We start from the raw sequence: 24,019 nt of genomic DNA on the forward strand, positions 1-24,019 counted from the left end.
TTTGTTGATGGGGGTTTATTGACTTCTTGTTACCTTGAAGTTCCTGCAGTGGCAGGAGTAAGAGGTAACTCCTGGAGTCTGTTTATTTTATGGGTTGGATTTTTAAGAGTTTGCCAATGGTACCCCAATTTTAGGAGAAGTCACTTGTTTATTTAGCAATGCACTCACATACTGATCCATAAATAAAACTCGAGTGTTATTTAATAAGACCTGACAGAAGGTCAGCCTTGGTTCATCGGTAAACTGATCAATCCAGAGTGCAAAAAGCACCTCTCATGAAACTTGTCTGTCTGAGGGAGGTACCAGCCAAACATCAGTTTTCAGAGTTTCTGTGCCCATACCTTCTAAAAGGAAAATGGTAAAAGGTCCAAGATGGAGTAATTTCCAACAACAGTCACTTTGGACATCTGGGGCGGCTTTCAGAGTTGAAAGATTTTTACAGCTGGGGCTGCAGATCCAAGCTCTGCTCCTGTGGGAGAAAGAACAGACTTGAATGCACTGAAGTCTCACTGTAGGGCCCATGAGTTTCCACACTCTGGAGCTGAAACTCTTCTCACCTGTTGTCTTAGACACCTAAGAATTACTTTTCTGGACCTAAGACAGTCCTGCAGGCTTCTTCTACAGTTGTGTATATGGGATAACCATAGGAGGGAAGTAGCTTTCTGTGAGAAGCTGATCTCTCCCCAGTGACAACTGTGGAAAGTCTTGGCAATTGTCTTAACCCCAGATGAGTTTTTCTTGGATGTCCAAATCAGGTGAGAAGCACCTCACCCCTGCTGTGCCCTGGGATCATGTGCAGCCATACAGAAGGGAGCCACAATGTCCTTAGGTCAGCTTAGCTGATCCTGCGTCCCACATTACAAAATCCTCGCATGACTGAGAGGCTTGAGATACAAGCAGCACTAATTAAAAGAGGCTGGGACAGATCTGAGCGGGTTTTACAAGCAAGACATGTCAGATGTCACCCAGGGGATTTGCCATGGAGTCCTGGGATGGCGCCAGGTTGAGCAGATGACATCCAATGCTGATCCAGCAACAGTTCCCTTGGCAAACAGTGCTGGACCATTACTTTGTGAGGCTGGGGATCCAGATTACACACATTGCAGCAGATGCCTTAGGAAAAGCTGGCAAGCCATACATATTCCCAGGTCACCTTGGCCAGTACAAACTGTATATATTCTACATATAGGTGTATATGTAGGTAAAACTTAAACATGGGTGTGCAAACAGAGGGCAATATTCCAAATAAAGATTTTGAACCTAGACCTGTGATTTTTAACTTGATGAGGGGGAGAGGAACAATCAGGCCAAATGTACCTACAAATCAGTTCAAGTTACTGTGAAGTGGCACAGTTGAATGGAGCTTTCAGAGGGACTTGGCTATTGCTTGGATCTTCAATGCATCTGTTTAGAACAGGATGAATGCATGGGCCTGCCAGGTCTCCTGCATGACCAGTTTTTCTCCACTGACTGCAAAGATGGCCTAGACAGTTACCTTAGAGGAGATACCTGTATTTAGGTGTCTTAAATCAAATGAGATTATTTCTGCTTAAGATGCCTACATCTCCCTAAGGGGTTTGCAAAGACATACTAGTGCTAAACTAAGATTGAATTGGCCAAATGCTTTAGAAATAGATGAAATATGGCTAGATGCCTCACTCCATTGACAAGCACTTAACTGCTTTCAGTCTCCTAGAAAAATCTGAAAATATAGTCTTGTGTGAAGCTGAGGTTCCTACAAGCCAAACCTTCAGAGACTTACAGGCATGCAAAGACACCAATAGGTATCTGCTAAGCCACAGTGCACTCACAGGACCTCTGCATCTTCAAATGCCTCCTAAAACCTTAATCCCAGGACTCAGAAGACACCACAACAGGTTGAAATGCCTGCAAATTCAACATTTCTTTGAAGATACAGGGAAGAAGACTTTTCACCAATTTTGTGTTTTTATTTTTGCTGCAGGCATACGCTGGGTTGCTCTTCCAATGTTTTGAAAGGAACAGAGGCTGTTAATATTCCTGAGCACAATGTTCAGCCTGAGCCCTCTCTTTGGAGAGCATTCCAGGTTGGGCAACTAAGCAGGCTAACCAGAACTGTGCTGTTTGAATCTGTTCCAAGCACAGCCAGTATCAGTTTATGTCTTCCTGCAAAATATTCTGTAGCTCCTGAGGTAGCCTGGTTTGTAGAGGAGTTACTCACTCACAACTACTACTCAGGTAAAGCTGTAATGCTGCCCAGATCACCCTTCTGTGCCTCAATTTCCTTATCCCAAACACAATAAAACCCATGCTTCAAGGCCTGAGGGTGCACAGTGTCATACAAATATTGTTATTTATGGTGATGAGAATGTGAGCTTTGTTTGGTACAACAGTCTGGGATTGCCTACTTGCCATCGTTTGGAAAAGACAGGTATTAACCTGCATGTTTGAAATGCAGTGTGTTGTTATTGCTCTCAGACAAACAGAATTACCTCCTCTTAAAATCAAAGGTAACCTGTTTTACTTCAGTGAAATGTGATGTCCACAGAGAACAAATCATTTTTGGTAAGTGGAGGCAGGATTTTTTTGTCAAGTTGGAAGAAGCATCAAAGGAAGAGAAGAAGGATGGGATGCAGCACAACAACTGGTTTTAATCACACATAAGAGTGAAGTTCCTCTGGATAGGCCTACTGCCTGATATGTCACTGTAAATGCTCTGGTGAGCCTGGATTAAGAGCATGGAAAAAACCTAGTGAATGGCACAAAGGTACTTATAGCACTCAGTGGAATAACTGGCAAAGCTTTTGCCAGTTGGCATCATGCAGTGCTATACTGCTCCCTTTAATGCAGTATCCTGGTACCATGACTCTGATTTTTACTGGGTGTCTGGTTATCCAAGTCCATGCCTTCATTTTGACAGCCACAGCTTCTCAGATCACACAGCACTCCTGTTATTAACAATGAAGATGCTGAATTGGTTGTAACAAGGATGCACTGTCACTGCACAGCCACTGGAGAGAGGGGAAGCTCTGATTTCAGCCCAGTCCAGCTCAGAGGTGGTCAGAATGCTCTGGAGGTGTCAGCTGTTTCTTCTTGCCTGTCAAAGAGCCTACGGTGGCTGCTTCCTTGACCAGGCATGCTGAGCTGCCTGAGTGGATGGGATAGGTCTGGACAAAGAGAGCTTGAGGAAATGCTTCTTGACAGGGCTGTTCCTCTTTAAATCAGCTTCCTCTGGAAATTACTGACTTGCTTCACTAAATTTAGGGTCAGGGGATGTGTTGATTTTATTACTGAATTCTATAGGAAACTGATGTTTCACTTCAACTATTTCAATACTTTATAATGTATTACATTGTCATCTCACATAACATGTCAGCTCAGATTAGCTTGTATAAACACCCAAACAAGAAAGTCAAGCTGAAAATATTTGATATAATTTCCGTACTTCTGAAACAAAGCATTTTAGCACATCCATTCAGCTGTACATTTCAAAATGATGGTGATCTCTGCAGTGTCCAAATTGCCTTTGGAACATGAACAGCTTGAGCTTTGCTGGTTGGTGGAGCTGAAAGGCTGGGATTTCTGGTCAGAATCCTGTAACAATTGCTCAATTGCTACATTTTGTTGGGTTGCAGTGGCATTTTAAGGCCACAGTCAGGGCTTGAGGCTCATATTCATTTAATAAATATAATAATTGGCATTCAGTCACACAGAATAGAAACACTGGACCTGATATGGGGAAACCAAGTGATACCAGAACTTTGGTGGTGGCATGGCAGAAGTGGGATTTACTGTGCTTTGGCTAAGCTTTTACTTTGTTGTGGACAAATTGGGTATTCCCCTAATCATCTGTCAGAGGTGAATGAGGACTTGAGCTTGAAGGACCCTCAGTGTTTTGTGAACCTTGTCTCAGACAGAGTCTTGATCTTTGATTAAATTTCTGGTAACATTGATATCAGGAACAGTTTTTAAATGAGCACCAAATGAATGGGATTCAAACCCCCCTGAAATCCAGTGAGCTAAAAACCTCTTCAAAGGAATGGCTTAAATAACCTGGAAGTTGAGGCAGAGCCATTGAATTGACTATCCAGTCCTTGAACACTAAAGAACAACTGATACATAGATGATTTCTAAGCAAGACCTTGTTTGTAATTTGTGATTCATTATTATTGTTATTATATACTACAGATAAAACACGGACAGCCCCGAATTTTTAAGCCAAGACTTACCCAAATTAAGGAACATTTAAGGGTGGCCTGTACTAGATGGCTGGGAGTTCTTGAATGAAAATATACCTTGGAAAGGGAGGAAACCAAAATATTATTCAGTCTGCAGAAATCTCGTGCATTTAAGCTCCTGAAGGGTTTGTGTTTCTTTACTCTTGAGGTTCATTATGTCACCAGAAAACCTTTACTATTTTACTGTGGAAGCAACATAGCCACGAAACATTAATTTCCTGGAATGTGGAAACCATGAAATATAGGTTTTTCTACTAAATTAAGATTTTACTTTTCTCTCTTCTCACATAGTTAAGAGAACCAATTTTCCTTATATATTTATGTATATACATTCTGGAAATTCTAATAGGAAAGATATACAAAACACAGGAAGAACATTTTTACATTGAAAAATGTATTTCACTGGTAACCACACCAGTCATTTATATTCCATTTTTCATCCTAAACCACTTTGCATTCTGTATCCATCTTGGAACCACATCTCTCATTACTGAACTGCACCCACTCTGGTGTGTACATGACCAGCTGATATATTGTGCTCTGTGAGATGTGGCAGCTGTTTAGATTTGTATGAAATTCTTCATTCCCCTATTTCCACAATGCCATTCTCTCACCTTTGCAGTGACCATCATCACTCAGATCTGCCTGGCACAGATACCACTGTACCAGGATCTCCAGCAATCCCCAAGTATTCTGCACCATGGCAGATGTCTCTGGCTGGAAGAAAAAAATGGTGAAGGGCAAATTAATTTGTAATCCATACAAAGGAAAATATGGAAATATTCCCCTCTTTTTGCTAACCAGTGTTACTAATTATAGGGCTGATGCTCTTTCCTGAAATAACAAACGGCCAAGCCTGCCAGAGTTCAAGAAGCCTTTGGACAGTTGCTCTCAGGCGCATGGTGGGATCCTTGGGACTGTCCTGTGCAGAACCTGGACTTGGATTTTGACCAATTTTGGGTCACTTCCAACTCAGAATATTCTATGATCCCAAGACTCCTTCAGGTATCTGCTCATACTCCTGCGCACACAAAGACCATATCAGTTTTTAGCAGCCTTGGCAGAATGAAAGCAGTGTAGGTGGCTTAAAGGGAATTTGAAGCCTTTAGTTCTGGGGACAATTTGAGAATGCAAGTGTTCACCTGAGGTTTCTAACAATGCTATAGACTAAATCTGCATCCCGTACCAGCTGACTGGAATGGAAGAATTAGTAAAAACATTCCAGAAGCATCTGTGCTGTGGGAATCATAGGTTTCTAGGCTATAAGACATGCCAGAATATTCACCAAATCACCAGCGTGGTTTTCCTTAATGCTACAATTAGCAATGGAACATTAACAGAAGAGTTACTGGATAAGATTTGATGCCAGAAAGCCTTCTCCCATAAACTGGTAATTCTCAACATGTGCAAACATATTGCTAGAGAAGATGAGTTATGAAATTAAAACCCAAATTGAAGATTTGTTATCAAAGGACAGCAATGAGTACTAAAATCCAGCTGAGTGGCTCCCTTATCTTGTTATCTTCAGGCTTCTTTTTTAGTTAATCTAACACAGCTGACAATATTTGACACAGCCAATTGCGCCAACAGTCATGTGAAGGATGTTTTATAGAACTCCTTTCCACTACAGAAAACAAAGATTTGTCACAGTGCAACTCTTTATAAAGTCCGAAAAGTTTGCCAGAATTGCATTTCAGGGGAGTAAGATGTGATTAAAATTCTGACAGTCAGAACAGTCCCTTCTAACATTATCAATAATTTCTAAAATTTTGAATGAGTCTCAATAACATTTTAAGTGAAAACTATGTTAAAAGTTCAATTGAAAAGAAACATTTGATTTTCTCTGAATAAAACATTTTAATCAACTTGGAAAACTGTGGTTGTGTGGCTTTCCCTCATAACAAATTTCAAAATTTCCCCTTCATGTCCTCATTTAGAATGAAGCAGAATTTCAAATTCTGAATTTGTTTGCAAAATGAACTTCTGTCTTTCCACACCACTTTCTGTGCCTCTACAAAGAGGACAAGAAGCTTAATGTGTAATTTCTGTGAGCCTTAGGGAGATGGGCTTCATGTTAGGATTTTCAAATCCGGGCTTATACAGCTGCTCTTTGAATATAAATCATAGCTTTTGGGTTACACTAACACTCTCTGCAGTTTAGCACAGTTGTTAATTAATACAATACTGTATTAGTTCTTCTTACAGTCTTACTATTAACGCTCCGTGAAATCCCATTAGCTCTGCATATGGTGCCAGACTCGTTCTGAATGTGGGAAAGAAAGAAATGTACAGTGGTATGAATAATAAGGAGAAGCTTTCAAGTGGTTTCCACTGTGAACATTCTGAAAAAAAATATTTTCCAGAATGTAGTATGTGGGGCAAGCTTTTCAGAAAATTTCAATGCAAACATGCAGATATTTGTCAGCCAAGTTTTCCCCCCGAGTGTGAAATCCCTTATGCACCACTATTGTTCTGTGGCAGAAACATCAGGAAGATGAAGTAGCTCCTAAAAATGGAAAATTAACCAGGTTCTTTTATTGTCCAAATTGACAGAAACACCAAAAAAAACCCCAAAACAAAACAAAAACTGCATAGCTGATGCCAACAAAAAGATAAAACTTTCCTTATATTCTTGGGTTAAATACTTTAAAGTACAGATAGAGAGAACAGTTTAAATTTGGGTTATGTTTTTCAGAAGTTACTTGAGTTTCCTGCTTCAGTGATCTGACAGATTCTCCTTAAATTTCAAGATTTAAGTACCATAGTAAAAACAAGGCTTGTTTGTTAACAACTCATACAGAACACTGCAAAATGTATTAACTACTAGAGAAACTTCAGACCTAATTATTTTCTATTAGATGAGTTTTGTCCAGTATTGACTCCTTAACAAGAGATCCTACAAGGAGGTTAGGAAAGCTTTTAAGAATGGAAAGAATGATGAAGCAGGCAGGATTTAGAAGCAGACTATTCATGGGAGAAGCTGGATCCATTGTAGTTCTCTCCTGACCCTTTAGGAGTTGCTGCCCCAGAGCAGTGCATGGGCAGGAGGATTCCAGTGGGTGCTTTTCTCCTTCCCAGTCCTGTGGTTCATCCATGGTCCTGTCTCTGCAGTCTCACTGGGCAATCAGGAATGGTCAGGGACAATCAGGAATGGCCAGGGCCTTTCTGCATGGCCAGCATCCAGACAGGGACACACTGCTCAGGGAAGCCCTCCTGCCTCTCCTCTCGCAGGATGGTGAGTCCGCTCATTTCAATGAGGCTGTGCAGGATGTTCAGGTCTCGGATCACACTGCTGTCCAGACAATCCAGGGTACAACCCTCCCTGGCCACATTGTCCTTCAGAATGATAACACCATTATCCTTCAAGCCATCCTGGCACCGGATGAGAAACTCCAGGAGATCTTTATCTGTCAGATATCCTACAGATGAAAAGACGGAAAATAGATCACGATTAACCATTCAGACTCCCTCTGTACACGTCAGAAGGGTGCCTTGATCTGAGTCTCCATAGCCTGTTTATTGGAAAGTTCTAGTCCTGCCAGATTTAACTATGAAATCCTCGGCAGATCAATGAGATCAACAAATTCAAATCAATATTTTGGATCCATATTAGTAGCAGCAACAGATGTGGACAGAAGCCAGTGAGGAGAGTGGAGAAAATACTGGGTGCTGAAGGGTTCTTTAATCTGGTGGTTTAAATCGTAATAAGAATCAGTGGCAGGAAACTGAAGCCAAACAAATTCATATTGGGAATAAGTGACAACTGTTTAACAGTGTAAGCAATTACCCATTGGAAACTACCAACAGAAGCGGGGTTTACCACCTCTTGAAGTCCTCAAACCAAGTGTGGTTGAATTTCTCAAGATATGTTTTAATTTAACACAAACTACTGGCTCAGCACAAGGGTAAAGGAATGAACAGAACAGCTTGTGATACAGAGTAGGTCAAACTAGACAATCACGATCCCCTTTGTCTTTTACTAAAAACCTCAGTGACCTTGTGTAGCACCATGTACCCATCAAAGCAGTTCTGGATCAAAAATCCAGCAAAGAATGCAAAGACCTTCAACAATGCCATTTAAACTATTTATGTTACCCCATATCCCATGGGGTTTTTGCAGACATGCACATATATTTTTTAAAATAGTACTTTTTTCCAATATGTTATTGAGATTCTGTTTCTTGTCCTTGCTTCTCAAAGACCACGACTTCTCTTATGTTGAGAACAGAAGTGTAAAGCTCAGAGAAGAGCAAAATGAGAACTCTCTCATGTGAAACATCTAACATGAATTAACAAGGACAGGTGATCAAAAACTGAATGAAAAACTTGGAAAAAAATCATCATTTGTATTTTCTAGTCAAAATATTTAGTTTTCTTGATGGAATATTTAAACTTCTATAAATGGGAGTTGTCATTTCAAAACCACATTTTGACATAGCATGTCAAGTTTCTTTTACCACTCCTCACAAAAAAAAATTAAAGAGAAAAAATCCCCAAAACCTAAAGCTGAATACCTTTCAAGTCGAAGGAAAATGGTAATTTCTATATGAAATGTAAGCTTGCACTTTTATTTTTTTTATAAAATGACTGCCTGGGTTCACATACTTACGCATACGTAAGTTAAATCAAGATTTCATTGGCAGGACTGAAGCTTTTGAACAATTAATATGAAACTTTTTTTTCTCTTAACTTGGCTTTTAGTGTAGTTTCCTAAGAAAATGAGATCTTCAAGGTATTGCTCTCTAGCAGAGAGCTCCATCAAATGAACTTATTGGCATATTTCAGCCAAATTCAAATAGGGGCAGAATTTTGGTTAATGATTAAGATCACTCCATATTTCCTTGACATTGATGGAGAAAGAAGATTCAGATCTGTGTTTATGCTAAGAATAGGATATGCTCCCTTAGTTAGGAGCCACAAATCTGACCAGCACAACTTTGGACAGGTCTGAGCTCATTCATCTTCATCTTGACTTGGATTTGCTCAAAAGATGAGGCAGGAGCTACATTTACTGCAATGACTCATTGCTAAAGAAAAGCAAAAATGCAAAGGAGAATGATGCTGGTCTAAAGAAATTTGCTGTAAAGACCTGTTCGAAGCCGCTCAGTTTCATTACCTTTTAAGACTATGTGTTCAGTGCTCCTGAATAAAACCATCTCCTGTGCTAATCTCTTTAGCTTTGCCTTTCTTTTTGACTAGCAGGAAACTATCTCCACTGTTTTGGATAAAAGGAGTTGTTTAGACCCCCGCTTGTGCTTTAAAATAATCCCTTCTGCATGCTGAAACTTCACTTCAGAGTTTGGGAGGAAACCTTTCCACTGCAGCAGAATATTTTTTTTGTAAGGTACACAGCCTGCATTATCTGATTGCCAGTCTGTTGCTCTAAATGCTGCAAAGCATTCAGTGGGGTGGCTGCAGGAGAAGAAGCAGAAATTTCTTCCAGGAGGGGCTACTGTGGGACACAGCTAAGGGAACCTGTTGGATTAGCATCAGTGCAAGTAATAAGACCTGATCTGATTTACAGGTATTGGTGATTCCACTATGACTGTTTTCCTGATTGTTTCCTGAAATACCTCCAAGTCTGGATAATCAGCAGATTCAGAAACCACTGTTCACAGTTTACTGGGTTTACTGAGGCCAGCCCCCAGTATCTGTTTGCAGCAGTAGCAACTAAGAAAGAGGATTCCTGCTCAAGAAAATTCATATATAAGGTTGGCCTCCTCCTCAGCTGCACCTTTGCATGCAGGCTGCTCTCCAGAACTGGTACCTTCCTCCTGTACATGACCTGAAAAAAACAATTTGATTTGTACTCACGGTGCATGTGGCTTGGGGGAACTCTTAGAATTCTCTTGTGATATTTTAAGAAGTGATCCCAAACACATGAGAACTTCCTTTAACCACAGACTGTCTATTCTCTGAGATGTCAGGCTGGAAGAATCACACTGAACTAACCTGAAACCCACTGAATCCAGATGACGTCGTATCTTTGTGGGGGTGGTGTGAACTCCTGGAGGCTTTTGCAATAATACATCTCTACTCTGTCCTCCTTGCCCTGCAGGTAGTTTGGGACCTCAGCCAGGAAGTTCTCCATCATATCCACCAGTTCCACACTCTTGAAAACTGGCAACAGGACGTGCTTGCTGATCCGACCTATCCCAGAGCCGCAGTCCAGGGCGCGGCTGGTGCCAGCTTTCCCCACCCCCTGTGAGACAGAAAAAAATAATTTGAAATCTGAGAGATATCACCTGAAATATCACAACAACTGTGTCACCCACTATGGCCTTTAGTCCAGCCAGCCTAGTGTCTTCTCTCCTTATCTCTACAGGGCTGTTGCAAGATTGATAAGAATCAGCACAGCTTTGAGTACAGCTGAGCTGAGCTGGGCTGAGCTGAGCTGAGCTGGGCTGAGCTGAGCTGAGCTGGGCTGTCACATCCCCAAACTGCTGCTGATGGGAATTTTCACTGCATTTACTGCTGCACAGTAAGTTTTTGCTTGGTGTAAGAAGAGACAGAGTCTTTCACAAGCTCCTAACTTTCTCAGAAGATCCACTTCTCTTTGTAAAGTCCTTGCAACTTCAAGTATTCACACCTCACAGGCAACTACGTGGCTAGATAAGCCTCATTCCGTGCTCTGTAAAGGCCTAATAAAAAAAGAAGCATATACCAAACACTGCCATGCAAGCAATTATTTCTGCAGCACAGAACTCCACAGGTGTCCACAGGCATTTCTGCAGATACACAGAATCCCTGGAATCAAAGTGCAGTTCTCAAAACAAATTGTGTTTGAACAAAGATCTTGGAGTGGTAGGTAACTTATGACAACTCAAAAGGCTTGGGCTGGAGCATATATGGAATTTCTCATTTAGGCATAGAGACAAGAAAGATGATTGAGTAGATTTTGCTTAACTTGTTCCTTTTTTCTTCAAAATGTCATCTTTGGACAGAGATCAGACATGAAAAAACGTGGCACAAAGGCTGTGGCTATGAGAAAATAATGAGGCACTGTAAAAGAGGCTTTAAAATGAAAGCTGTATTTCACCCCCAAAGCTTCCATTCTAGCTATAAAAAGGCTCTTAAGAGCCTGTTGGTGTTCTGTAAAACAGAAATTCTAAGTCTACACATGCACTGACTGTGGGAGAGGAGCTCCCCTGGCCAAAGTTATCTGTAAAACAAATACATTAAAAGCAAATGTAAACACCTTTTCTTTGTCCCCTGGAACTGAGTGTTGAAGTGAAAGCTATGGGCCAAAGTCTCTGCTGCAACTTCACTGTTCTCAAAGGAAATAAGCCCAGGATGAGTCTTGCTCTTCCTGCTCATTGGGAGACCCCACTTTGTAACCAACCAAGCATAAATCATGTAACTCACACTTTTTTGGCCTGGCTTCAGTGGGTAATTCAGTAGATTATTAAGGTCAAAGGACAGCACTGTCAATGACATGACTATGAATAGCCCAGCCGAGCATCCGATTACACAGAGTAACTGTAGAAAGAGCACACAGCCCTCAAGGGCTCTCACCAGTCTCAAGGGCTGCTGCTCCCAATTTGTATGCCCAGGAAGATTAATCTCCTGATGTGTGCAAGAGCCCACAAGCCTTCAACCCTACTGGACTCTGGAGACTACCTGTTTGTAGTTAGCCAGAAAATGAGAGCCATTCTTCATCCACAGGCTGCACTTAGGAGCACGTGGCTTTTACTGAGGACCAGACTAAGAGGTAACAAGGCATTCAGGAAAGGAGAAGTATCTGTGTCTTGGATCTTTACAAGGTGGAGTTCCATATTGTTGGCTGGCAGATACATACAGGTCCACAGTGATGGGATTAACTAAAAATCCTTGATAAAGCTGGTGAGAAAACCAGGATGCTTTACCAAAACAACCGACAGAATTCGACAAAAAGCCACGTAACTCCTTCAACATTCATGTTTCACAGAATCTACTGTCACAGCACCTCACTCAAAACAGGGAATTCATCTCCCATGATATGTCACAGCAAGGACCTCTGATGACACATCTCCATGTGCCATCAAAAAGAAGAAAAGAGAAAAATCATGGGAGATGAAGTTTGATCCCACACTTCGCTGAAAAGGAGCAAGAGCTTCGGGCAGTCAGTCGAGAAAGCCCTGTGAAACACCACAGCTCCATTTGTAATGAAAATGTTGACATAATTCCATGTTCAGCTAATATATTTTCAGTTTGGAAGTGCTCAGGGCTTTGACAGAGTATTAACATTTTCTTTGGAAGGCAAACATTTTCCCAAAAGTCTAATTGAGTTGAAAATCAGACTCCTTGTTTAAAAAAATAGTGTAAGTGAAAACTGTAAGCCAGAACAGGCTTCAAAATTTAAGACTGACTGCTTCTCTGACTACTTGCTTCCCATAACTCAGATTCACTGTCCTTAAGGACACATATACACCCCAAAATTGTTCTGTAAAGCTAAGTAGGGCACTCAAATTTCATGTGGAATAAAAGAGCTGCGGGATATATTCCTGATGCTACTTCGGGTCTTGGAAGAGCCGAAAGGCAGTGAAGCTATGTAGGACAAAAAAGGGAATCAGAGCTCAAGAAATAGACAAAAATCACAGTGGTTTTCCTTCTAAATAAATAAAAAAGAGCATATTTTCAACAGCATTTCTTCCATCACCCTGATCAAACACAAGAAAAACCACTTTCAAGAAAATTTTTATTCAGCAAGTAATCAGTCAAGCAGATGACCTGGGGGCAAGAAAGGGAGAAAGGGTCTAGGGCAGAAAGGGAGCTATAAAGTCAATATAATCTCCCTCTGTATTATTTTACACACCTAGAGCTCACAACTGTTCCTGAATTAATGGTTTCTTTGTTTTCTTTATTTTCTTTTTTACTCCCTACCTCCGGATTAGGCACTTGGAAATACAGTGTCTGTGTGGGCATCAAGGCATTACCACAGTGCCATAAATATGCAGGGCTGGAGCTCTGCTGATAACCCTTCCCCATGGCTGTACCTGAGACAGCCTCGAGCTTGTCTGCACAGCACTGTTGGCTCAAGCCATGTTGCTCTTGGTTTGAGTTCTGCCCACACACACATAAAACCTCTTAACTTGAGCACAGTGGCACTTTCAACTCCGTTTGACTCACCTGGGAAGGACACAGGCAAAAATATAAGCGAAGTCCTTAGTCCTTTCTGTAATTCCTTCCATGTGCCCAGGCAAGATAAATTCTCCAATGGTAAAGAAATCTGTAGCTCAGTTTACAGTGGTGCTAAGAATCATGCTAAGAAATGCCATACCTGAAGGTATGCAACATCAGTCATGTAAGGGAAATGTCACTGTGTGGCATTTCCACGCCAGCCAAACTAACTCAAGAGGGGTAATTTGAGTGGAACCGGGCAAGCATTTTTTCAGAGAGCACTGGTTTTGCCAGAATATAAAGTTTTAGATGAATAAAACTCTCTGTGAAACTGGTATTTCAAATCTAGAGAATAGTTTTAGCCAAAAAAACATGGGAAAGAATGTTGAAAATGTCAAAATACTTCTTTATTCACAACTTTCAAGGAAAAAAGAAACTGAACTTGTCAACTTTTCATTTCTAAAGAGCATTTTTTATTTTGGAACTGACTTGAACTCTTGAAAACAAAGGGAAACGTTTTTCAGAGGGTAAAGCAATAAAAAATTGTTCAGTTGATCTGAAACTAATTTTCCTATTTTGCAATTTTGTTAAACTTCTCTTAAAAAAGAAGTATATTAGGGTGAAGCAGATTGGTTTTCTTCTATCTTGATCACTTTTTTGGATAAAAAAAAATATTCCTGGAGCCATAAACTTGGTAAGACAGGTCATTAGCTTTATGATAAAGTTACTGCTACAGAAAGCCAGTAAATATCTGTATCTCGTTGAGCAGGATTCAAATTTCAGAAGTAAGAAAGGAAAAGAAACCATAAGTAACATAATCAATTGACTGCACCTCAACAGGAGACAGGCCTTAACAAACTAAACCAGAATTAGCAAAAGATGCAGATTCCTTTCTGCTCCTTTTTAATTTTTTTCCTTGTTTGATCTTGGCCATTCAGAGTATCCTTTCTATCCCTGGCTAATTATAGGAGTAGGAATTCTGCTCTGGAGTATTTTGTATCTGTCAGCACACCTGATGCATTGGGTATGATTTCTCTTTGGCATGTGCAACTCTGTTACACTGTACTTCTTTCTTTTTCAGGTCTTGGAGAGGAGAAAGTGTAACAGTGTGACACAAACCTGCTGCAGGAAACTGTATCTCTGTGATGTCTAGGAAGGGTGAAATCTTCCCCTTGAATACCACAAATGCCCTTAAAACAAGACTTAAATAAAATTTAAGGAATGTGCCTCGACTGCATTTTGTGTTTTTCTGCAAACGCCATTTGCAGAAATGTCACTCAGAAATGTTACCATCAGGTTCAGCTCCTTACTGAACCTCCTTTGTATTTTCCTATTCTCTGTTTCTTGAAAGTGTGATACAGTGAGGTTCTGAATAGCCTTTTTTGCATCAGCATTAATACCAATTACTTTAATATTAAAAAAAATGCAGCTGTTCACTTGTGTTTTGCTGGCTCATGGCCCCAAAAGTCTCTCTATCAGGTACAGCAAACTCTGCCATCACTTGCTGCTCTGCATGATTTCTATCTGTTGTCAGGACACTCATTTTCCATCCCAATCCATTTAAACTGTGCCCTTTTTTTTTCCATACACAACATCTAATTAACCTATTGAGCTTTTTTCCCACAGTGGATCATTAAGGCTAAAAAAAGGTCATCTGGCTATCCCAAATTTGTACATTTGAGCACAAAATTAAAGATCTATGGTAGCAATATATAGAACTAGTCATTTTGTCGGCAGGAGAACATAACAAATTTGTTTTCCTGTAGTTTTGTGGATTCTTTAACATCTAATACTGTTATTGAGCTGATTTAGTGGGCTCTTTCCCTGGGAAGATGGAAGGGCAGTAAAAAACCATTAGACCACACTTCTAAAGGTTTTCAAATTTCCAGAGACACATTTAAGTATCACCAAGATTTTCAGAAACCCAAGGACCAAAGTGATACTGCTCTTAAATTCCCACTGGACATCTCTTTGCCATTCAGGTCAGACCTTTAAAGATGTTTACAGGCCTTTAGTAATCTGCATGAAAAGGTGTTCAGTGACACTGGAATGTTCAAGAAAAAATATTTTGCCTAATGAATAGCTTATTCTATATACTTCCAATGTGTGGGAGAGGCTGGGTTTTGTTGCAGCACTGTCAGAAATATCTATAAATAGGCAAACAAGAAACTGGGCATTTAGTCTCAGCTAGTTTCCCAAATGGACTGCAGGAATTTGCACAGACAAATCTGCCACTGAAGCTGGCAAGGATTTTATCATAGAAAGTCCCAGTCCTGCACCGAGAATTAATCCCCCCACTCAAACCCAGCTACAAGATCTCCTTGCAAAATCCTCATTGCAGCTTTGAAGCATAAGAAAAGGATGTGAAACAAGTAAAAAATTATGTAAGATGAGGACAAATATGTATTCCTGATGATGCATGACCTGGCAGAATACCTCACTAGACCCAATGACAGTGGTGACTGTATATCAAATATGACACATGGTGCCATTTAAATCAGATGTGGCTGGGCACCATGCATGTAATTTTTGACACATCAGCACTACTTCTTGCAGAAGATGAGATTAAATGACTCACCCCAACAAACTTCCTGAGAAATTCCCGGGAGGATTCAACGTCTGTGTTGGAGAGCTCGATGTAGTCCCCCATCATTCCCTCTTCTGTGGCAGGAACCTCCCGGTAGAAGTGTTTGGCCCTGGCGTAGAACTGCATCTCCCCATTGATGACTTGACTTGTCAGAGCGTAAAGTTTCACTGCAAGCAGACAAATCACTGTTTTATTCTTAATGACAGATATTTCTGGCTTAGTTAATTGCTCTAGAGGTACGATGACGAAGACCTATAAACTTAAGGTGAGCCTTCAAAGCACCAAGTCAGTTTCTAAAGTAATGGTGGAAGGAAAGGTGTTGGATTGAATCCTACAAGACCTTGAAGGGATCCAGCCCTGCTCAGCAAATTCAGCGCTTTCCAGGTTCAGAAGTCATTTCAGTCATCCCACTACATTTTCATGTCAGTGAAAAATCACTTCAGGTTTGAAGTGAACACGCATGCCAGGGAGAGCAAGGGGTCTGATTTTTCCTGGAAAAGCTGTGGATGGCATTTATTGCTATGCAGGGTCATTTCTGCTATCACTGACCTAACTGTTATGCAGATTTCCAGATATGCTTTCCAGCTATTGACAGCTGCATGGAGAGTACACCAGGAACAAAGTGGATGAATGAGGCACTTGCTCTGGTTTATTTTTAGTGATACTGTACAGCCTGTGGCAGTGCAAGTAAGCTGAACCAAGAAGCAGATGGTAGTCTCAGGCCTAAATGAGTACACAGGGGGGACACAATTTAGAAGAGTCAGTCCTAAATTTTTCACCTGTCAGAGGTCAAGGAGCAAGGTAATCACTGGATGATATACTGACAGGTTCCTGTATACCAGAGGCTTGGATGTTTCTTTTCATTGCTTGGCTACGTTGCTGGTAACATACAGCAATCAGCTGATAATATACAGCAAGTAGTTTGAAGCTGTTTTATTAAAACCTGTGAGTTTTGCTGGGTAAAGGACTATTTTGCTCTATTCTTTAAAAACTGAGGTCTATCCTCCACATCCTGGGTTTTTCTGCACTCAGTGGGGATCAGCATATCAAAAGCAGTTGCTTAGTAGCTCAAAAGTTTGGATTGTAGCAGTATGTACATTTTGCTTGGAAATCATCACCTCTGACTGTCTCATGTACACACAAGTGTCCAGGCATTCTCCTGTGTGTATGACAGACCCTTCACCAAAAATACAGCTCCAAGCCTGACAGGGAAAGCAATCAGGAGGGATAGAGTCACACTGGGAACAAGCCTTTGTGAGCACCACCTTGCAGTGTGAGACGAGCTCTGCTTCAGGTTCCCAGCACACCCAAGGGACTGGAAATGATCCAGCAGCAAACACCTTTTGAGTTCATAACAAGAGAAAGGGAGAGCTCCCTGCCAGCTGCATGCACAGAAGGACCAGGGAGCAGCGCTTTGTCGCTGCATCTTCAAACTTCCACAGGAGCACTGCCAGCCACTGCTGGGAAGGGGCTGAATAGGCCATGCCTTGCTTATGCAGGCTGGGGAGAAGGAATTATGTCCTCCACACAGAGGATGAGAGTAAGGCCAGAGGCCCTGAATATAAGCCTGGAATGTATTTAATTGAGGGCAAGCAAGCTCAGCGGGGAATGATAAGTGTGTGCCTGCCCATCCTCAGCAGGAGAGTGACATTTTGGAGGCAAATGAGGGGGGGACAAAGGAAGTAGGATGGGGAATAATTACCACCAAGGACCACTCAGAACAGAATAGTGCTATTGGATTACACATAAGCAGCATGCCCAGCATATCCCTCATCCAACAAAAGCAGCATTACCAGCCCCTCTTGTCATCACCTGCTTAAGTCAACTGCTGAACGGATACTATTAAAGCTTTAATCCATTACACATTTATGTTATGCCTGAGAAATTTATACCACAAGAAGCAGTGAGCCCAGCAAGGGTCAAACCTGGGAGTTTTACACACTCCACTGATTATATTCACATACTCAGAAGAAACCATTTAGCTGAAGAAATTAATACAAAGGGGGCAGCAGCCAATCCCCAGCACAACTTGGCCAGGGTGGCTCCCAGAGCCTGGGAAAAAAGACTCCATCTGTGGCTGTAATTCTTTCAGTAAGGGATCTCTTATCCTTCTCCAGAAGTGGCACCACCTTGTCTTCTCTGTGTCTCCTTTTTCTCCATTTCAGAGGTCAGTCTGTCTGCTGAACAGAACTGAATCCCTGCATGTTGGCTTTGCAAGATCTTCCATATAAGAATCCAGTGATGATTCCAGGGCTTGTTCAATGGACCTGTCAAGGGACAGTGATTTATACCATTTTGCTAGATGATTGAAGGAAAAGGCATTTACAGGCTGTCTGCACACTAGGACAGCATGGACAACAAATATTCAGAGTCTTTCTACTCAAAACACGAGCCTGACCTGAGGCAACACGTGGGGATGATATGCTATTCAGGATATCAGATCTGGAGTGTGTGCTCTCACATTTCTCACTCAGAACTAATACCAGGCTTTCAGAACTCCTGCCAGGACTTGCTTGCACACACCAGCTGACTGCAGCTCCTCCTAAGCCATCTGGGGCCCCAGAGCCCTGCCCTACATGCTGGCATCTGAAACCAGCTCTGTGTGAGTATCCACAGGGTCTTCTCTGTGCATCAAACTGTGCAAAGATGTTTTCATGCACGTCTCCCACCCCAGGGCATGCAAGGACACGGGCCAATGGAAAGAGTAGCAGTGTACCCAGTCTTCTCCTGTGCACCCGCAGCCTCACTGGTGCAGTGTGAGATCTGCAGAGGTGATTTCCTCCTTTTGTTTCCTCACCGTTGCTCCTCCCTCTCGGGAATTTGCAGCACTGCCAGCTCTCCCAAGGCACAACCCAGTTTATCGGACAGAGCCAATCAACATCACCTCTGATCTGCCTCGCAGCTGTGCCTGGCATGCAGGCTCCAGCAGCAGAACCACAGGGAAGAGGAGGAGGTTTGCCAGCTTGCAGGAATCCACCCCAAAAGAGAAGCACCACATGTCGTCGGTGGCTGTCAGTGTTGCAGCTGTGCTTCGCCCTTATCACAGGACCTGCCTAGCCAGAGGCATCTCCCTTTCCAGGACCCATGTGGGACTATCCCATGAATCAGGAAATGAAATACTTGTGAGGCATGTTATGGGTTCACAGCCTGTCTTCAATGAATTTCTTAAAGTAGGGCATAAGCAGGATAGGGCGATGGAGGCTCCTCAGACATCACAGGGCAGGCAGCTGCCTAACATATGAGGTTCTCAGTGTTAAGGCAGGTAACTTGCAAGATTTAAGGTTAGAAATGTGTTTCCAGTGAGGAAGAAACCTTTTTCACAGCACACTTGTCCCTCAGCTGAATCTGCTGGCAAGTCCCCAAGCAGAGATGGTTGAAGCAAACCCACTGCTCAAGCAGGCTAAGGGCATGAACTGGCTCCCTAAAGGTCACTCCAGTCATGAGACATCAATAATTTTCAGTCACTGCTAACACAGTCTGGATGTAGAGTGGTGATCTACAGCTGAATGCCAACCAGCGTGGCCTAGACAGACGCTATTCACCTGAGCCTTTTGGCTTGCAAAGTCCAAAACATTAATATTTTCTTATGGATTGGTGAAAAATCCTGGTTTTCATTGCATCTTGTCTAAATCTCTAAAGAAATTGACCACTTACTACATAAGACCCTGTGCAATCCCAACCTGCAGTACACTGACTTACAGTTCTTGACTGCGGGATTTCCTCAACTAAATTTCCCTGGCAGAAGTAAATGTTGCAAGTAATTTTTTTGAAGTTTTTATTTGTGAACATTATTTTGTGGCTGCAATTGCATTCTGTGAGATACTGAACTAATTCCAGTTTGGCTGAGGGCTCCCTTTTAAATGCAACATCTGCTTTGTGCACCAGTTGAAAAATAGTTATCTGTGTCCATGGTAGAATCTACCTCTCTACTGTGGTCTGAGTACCATGTAAATTCTGTTTTATAGAGGATGAACATCATCCCACCCCCAGAGCAGATTTTACTTACTGCCACGTGCCTCACACACAGGCATATATGTCTCTAGGGATGGATCATCTCAGTTTTCCACTGCAGATCTCAGCCCACTGGCACCAAGTCCTACAACCCGTGTAAACACGTGCATCATTTCCAGCATCTGAGTAGCTCCAATAAAGTCCACTGGGCTTAAGGGCTCTCACACACATTTAAGTACATTGTTGGATCAGGGCCTAAAGTTACCCATGTCTTTTATTTATAAATGTTACCCTGGTCTGTAAAAGTGACATGTTTCTCTTAACAGGCTGTGATACCAGATATGCTCAGCTCCTAAGTAAACACGGCTAATAGTGCTCCACCACTGAACCCAGCAGTGGAGTGAGGGCAGCGTGGAGTTAGCAGAGTTTGAAGGAAGCTTTGTGCCTTGCTGACCCTGGGCAGCACTGCAAGATTCAATGTGAGGCTTGGTTTCAGTGTTATTACTCATGAGTAGGGTTAAGCGCATGCTTAACTTCCCTGCTAGGTCACAATGTTGCTCTAGTCCTTTAACACTGTTTACACAGAGATATCTGGCTCTAGTCTTGAAGCCTGAGAAGTTCATTTCTGCACAGTTCCATTCTGAACTGAGGTGGAAACTGTCATTATGCAGAGGTGTTCAGACCTGCCACATTCTGTCCTCTCCATCACAGAGAGCACTGGATCACAGGATAATCCAAGTTGAAAGGCGCCTAAGGAAGTCTCTAGTGCTGAAATCAGGGACAGACATGATGTCAGATGAGGCTCTTCACGGTTCAGACAGCTAGGTATAGAAAGACTCCAGTGATGGGGAATTGTACAACTTCCCTGAGCAACCTGTTCCAATGCCTGACTGTCCTCACATGGAAAGATTTTCTTCCATACAGCCAGCCTGGACTATTTTTGTTTCAATTTACAGCCACTGGCCCTTGTCCTCATGCCTCACACAACTGTGCAGATTTTAGCTCCATCTTGTTCATGACCTTCTTGTAGGTATTAGCAGGATGTTATCTGTCTCTCTTCTGGCTGAATGTGCCCCATCCCCTTCCTCTGTCTTCACAGGGCATGTGCTCCAATTCCCTCACCACACTGGGGGTCTTCCAACTCCCTCCATGTCATTTCTGGCACCAGGACTTCGAGACTCTACACATAAGGTCTAATGACTGCTGCAGAAAAGGGGATCATCACTTCCCTCAATCAACTAGCCATGCTTGTGTTAATATATCCTGGGATATTATTTTTGGAAGCCTTTGCTTCCAGGATATTCAGCTGCTGCCTACCAAAACCTCACCAGCAGAGCCATTTCCTGGCTGGACATTGATCAGTCTGTGGTGTTGCTGCCAAGAGTTTTTCCTATCCAGGTACAGAACTTGGAATTTGGGTTTGGATTTCAGTGAATTTAAATGGCACTAGGTTCCTACTGTCTCTTTCCTTCAGTCTACTTAGGTGCCTCTGCATGGCAATCCTGACTTAGAGCTTGTGGGCAAGTCCTGCCAGTTGACTGCACTCTCTGAATGTGACAATAAACCAGTCCTTCACCCCCTCCAGGTTATTGATAAAGATGGCAGGGGAGTTGAAACCAGATGATCTTTAAGGTCCCATCCAGCCCAAACCATTCTATGGTTCTAAACAGGACAGGTCCCAGGACAGACCCTTGCAGGATTCCACTGAGTTCAAGATTTGACCATGACTTTCTGAGCCCAATCACCCAAATATTTTTCACCCACCTGACTGTCCACCTATCCAAACCCTGACATCCAAGCATGATGTGAAGTTCCCTGGCTGTGTATTCACAGCACATGAACTACTCCACCTGTCCCCATGCCCACTTTTGCTTCATGACAATAACCATGGAGGAACAGACATGCTGCATGTTCACCTTAAGGCTGTGCTCACAGTCCATCTTCCATGGAGTCAAAATAATTTGGATAAATTGGCAATAGGCTTGTAAGCTCTTTAGTTAAGTTTTAATGAGTCAGGTCATGAAAAAAGCCTGGCAGAGGGAACCTTTGGTCTGATAGGAATATTCTACAAAGCCTGTTGGCTGGGAATGGAAATTCAAATAAAAGTCAGACAAGAAATAAAGACCATTTTAATGGTTTTACAAGAGTGAAGCAATTAGGCCTGGAAACAGCTTAATGGTGAATGATGGAGTCTCAGCCATTTGAAACCCTTAAACTAAGGTATTTCTGTGTTCATAAATGCATACTGTGACCCAGACAAGTTACAAGCATGATGCCAGAATTTTTACATAAAATTTTAAGTTAGATGGTCATAATGGTACCTTCTAACCTTAAAATGATCTAGTAGTACTTACACTAACAGTTAACACTGCAGGAAATCCTGCTTGTTTTCTAGTAAGTTGTGCTTATTTTCAAAACAAATGAAAGAATAACATTTTCATAGACTTCATGAGATTTCATCAACCTGTAATTGACTTCCTTCCTTTCCATCTTCCCTTCCTTTTCATTGTACACAGCTACCTACCACTAGACATAGGAGTATTTATCTTCCATGTTTCATTTTAAATAGCTGCAGATATTGCTGCATTTTAAAAGCTACATTAAAAATACTACAATAACATGGAAATGTTTTTTTTTACAGGATTCATGAATTCTACCCTCTTGAGCAGAGTTATCACTGGCATCTGTACATTTCACATGAACAGGTAAAATTTTGCCTAAATGGATCATTCAATTAGAAAGGAATTCTCAAGAATTCACTTAAACAGATTGCACAGACTCATCCTTCCCATCTTAAAATTCCTGCAGTTCTGACATTAAGTGTAGGCTGAATAATTCTGCTTAAAACATGACATGCTAACGTAATAAAAGCCTCAAGTCAAAAAATCTAAACTCTACTTTTTAGTTTTATTATCAGAGGGAAATTTTGTTTCTTATTCAGGGTCAAATTTTCATAACAAATGAACATTCATTTTCTACATCTAAAAAAAAAAAAATCTTTTGGCATTCTGTACCAGAGGCTGTCATTGAAATTTGTACATAAACAAATTTTTGGAAGCATTTTCCTCCCAGAGAACAAACTGTAGGTTAGACAGTCTGCTGCAGGGAGCTGCGTAATAAAGACTCTTACAATTCCCTTTCAAGCACTTGTCCAGGAGCTCAGGACACCCAGAATGACAACAAAACAGGTATCAGGCAAAAGAAACAACAGCCTGCCAGCTCTGCTAGTTTTGCATTTGTCCAAGTTCCAAACAGGTCCAAGCATGTTTTACTCAAATGATGGCAAAAAAAGGAATGGTCAGCCAAAACCCAAACTTCTTTTTGACTCTTGGCTCTTTCCCTTGCCTTCCTCCAAGAATCTGTGGAGTATTTAGGTGAAACAACAGGGTGCTAAATTAGAGGGAGCTGAGAGAGAGATTTCCAAACTCTTCAGTGAGCACTGTAGTCTCTCGAGCTGGGCTTCTCAAAACTCCGACTACTCCTTGCTGTCAGTAACGTGTCTGCCCTCTGCCATCTGACACAATCCATCTTTCCAGAGCACAGACACACACACAGACACTCCTGCCCACAGCTACTCACCCAGGGGAAGCTTTTCCAGCAGATACAGGTAACACTTAAAGAAGTCGTTTTGGATCGCCTTGTGCAAGACAAAGGACATGCTGTGCCGACAGAGTTCTTCATCTGTTTGCTGCCAGCGTGACTTAAAGGCCAAATGTGCTGCTTTATAGGCCATGATGAAGATTTCTTTAGGGAGGGTGGACAGCTGCTGAGGCTGGTGTTCTCTGGAGGACCTGTCCTTCCGAGGAGGCAGAGGCAGCGTCATTTAAATTGTGGCAATGTGCTGTCATTCTATATCGGGGTGTGTGGCAGGGGGTGGAGGCGGGAGAGAGGGGAGTGAGAAATGCTGGCTCTTGGCACTGGCTCACAGTCATCCCTGGACTGTGACCCTCTGAAACAAGCAGGTGTTGGAAAGTGAAAAAAAAAATCCACCAGGAAGTTGCTTAGCTAGGGTAAAAGTATATCAATTCCAAAAAGGAGTGGCTTTAATTGTACTTCTCCTAGTCTGTTCAGCTTTCACTTCTAAGGAACTCAGATATTATCCAGGATCTCCCTCTTACACGTTGCAGAGTGATTTTGTTTCTGTGTCTCTCCCTCACCATCAGTT

The 24,019-nt window shown here is 42.0% G+C and overlaps 1 protein-coding gene across 2 annotated transcripts; it reads right to left on the minus strand.

Annotated features, from left to right (window-relative positions):
- Positions 1–6,732: 6,732 nt before the first annotated feature.
- Positions 6,733–23,685, minus strand: NTMT2 (N-terminal Xaa-Pro-Lys N-methyltransferase 2). 2 transcript variants are annotated; one of them, XM_085068496.1, is made up of 5 exons: positions 23,434–23,685; positions 18,033–18,170; positions 15,895–16,070; positions 10,170–10,419; positions 6,733–7,636 (listed from the first exon to the last, which is right to left on the minus strand). In XM_085068496.1, exons 1-5 carry the CDS (start codon positions 23,675–23,677, stop codon positions 7,362–7,364), a joined length of 1,083 nt encoding a protein of 360 aa, XP_084924622.1. In that variant the 5' UTR covers positions 23,678–23,685; the 3' UTR covers positions 6,733–7,361. The 2 variants fall into 2 exon arrangements, with proteins under 2 accessions (XP_084924622.1, XP_084924623.1); XM_085068497.1 differs by lacking the exon at positions 18,033–18,170 and having other exon boundaries at positions 23,434–23,683.
- Between the last annotated feature and the right edge of the window lie 334 nt (positions 23,686–24,019).

The sequence above is a fragment of the Lichenostomus cassidix genome, chromosome 8, assembly GCF_008360975.1.
Source record: "Lichenostomus cassidix isolate B80296 chromosome 8, HeHo_3.0, whole genome shotgun sequence".
NCBI lineage: Eukaryota > Metazoa > Chordata > Aves > Passeriformes > Meliphagidae > Lichenostomus > Lichenostomus cassidix.

Coding starts and splice junctions, on each gene's coding strand:
- NTMT2 (XM_085068496.1), bottom strand. CDS start 23,677: ATGACGCTGCCTCTGCCTCCTCGGAAGGACAGGTCCTCCAGAGAACAC. Junction 18,171..23,433: donor GCTGGAAAAGCTTCCCCTGG/GTGAGTAGCTGT, acceptor GTCCCTTGACAG/GTCCATTGAACAAGCCCTGG. Junction 10,420..15,894: donor TTCTCAGGAAGTTTGTTGGG/GTGAGTCATTTA, acceptor TCTGTCTCACAG/GGGGTGGGGAAAGCTGGCAC.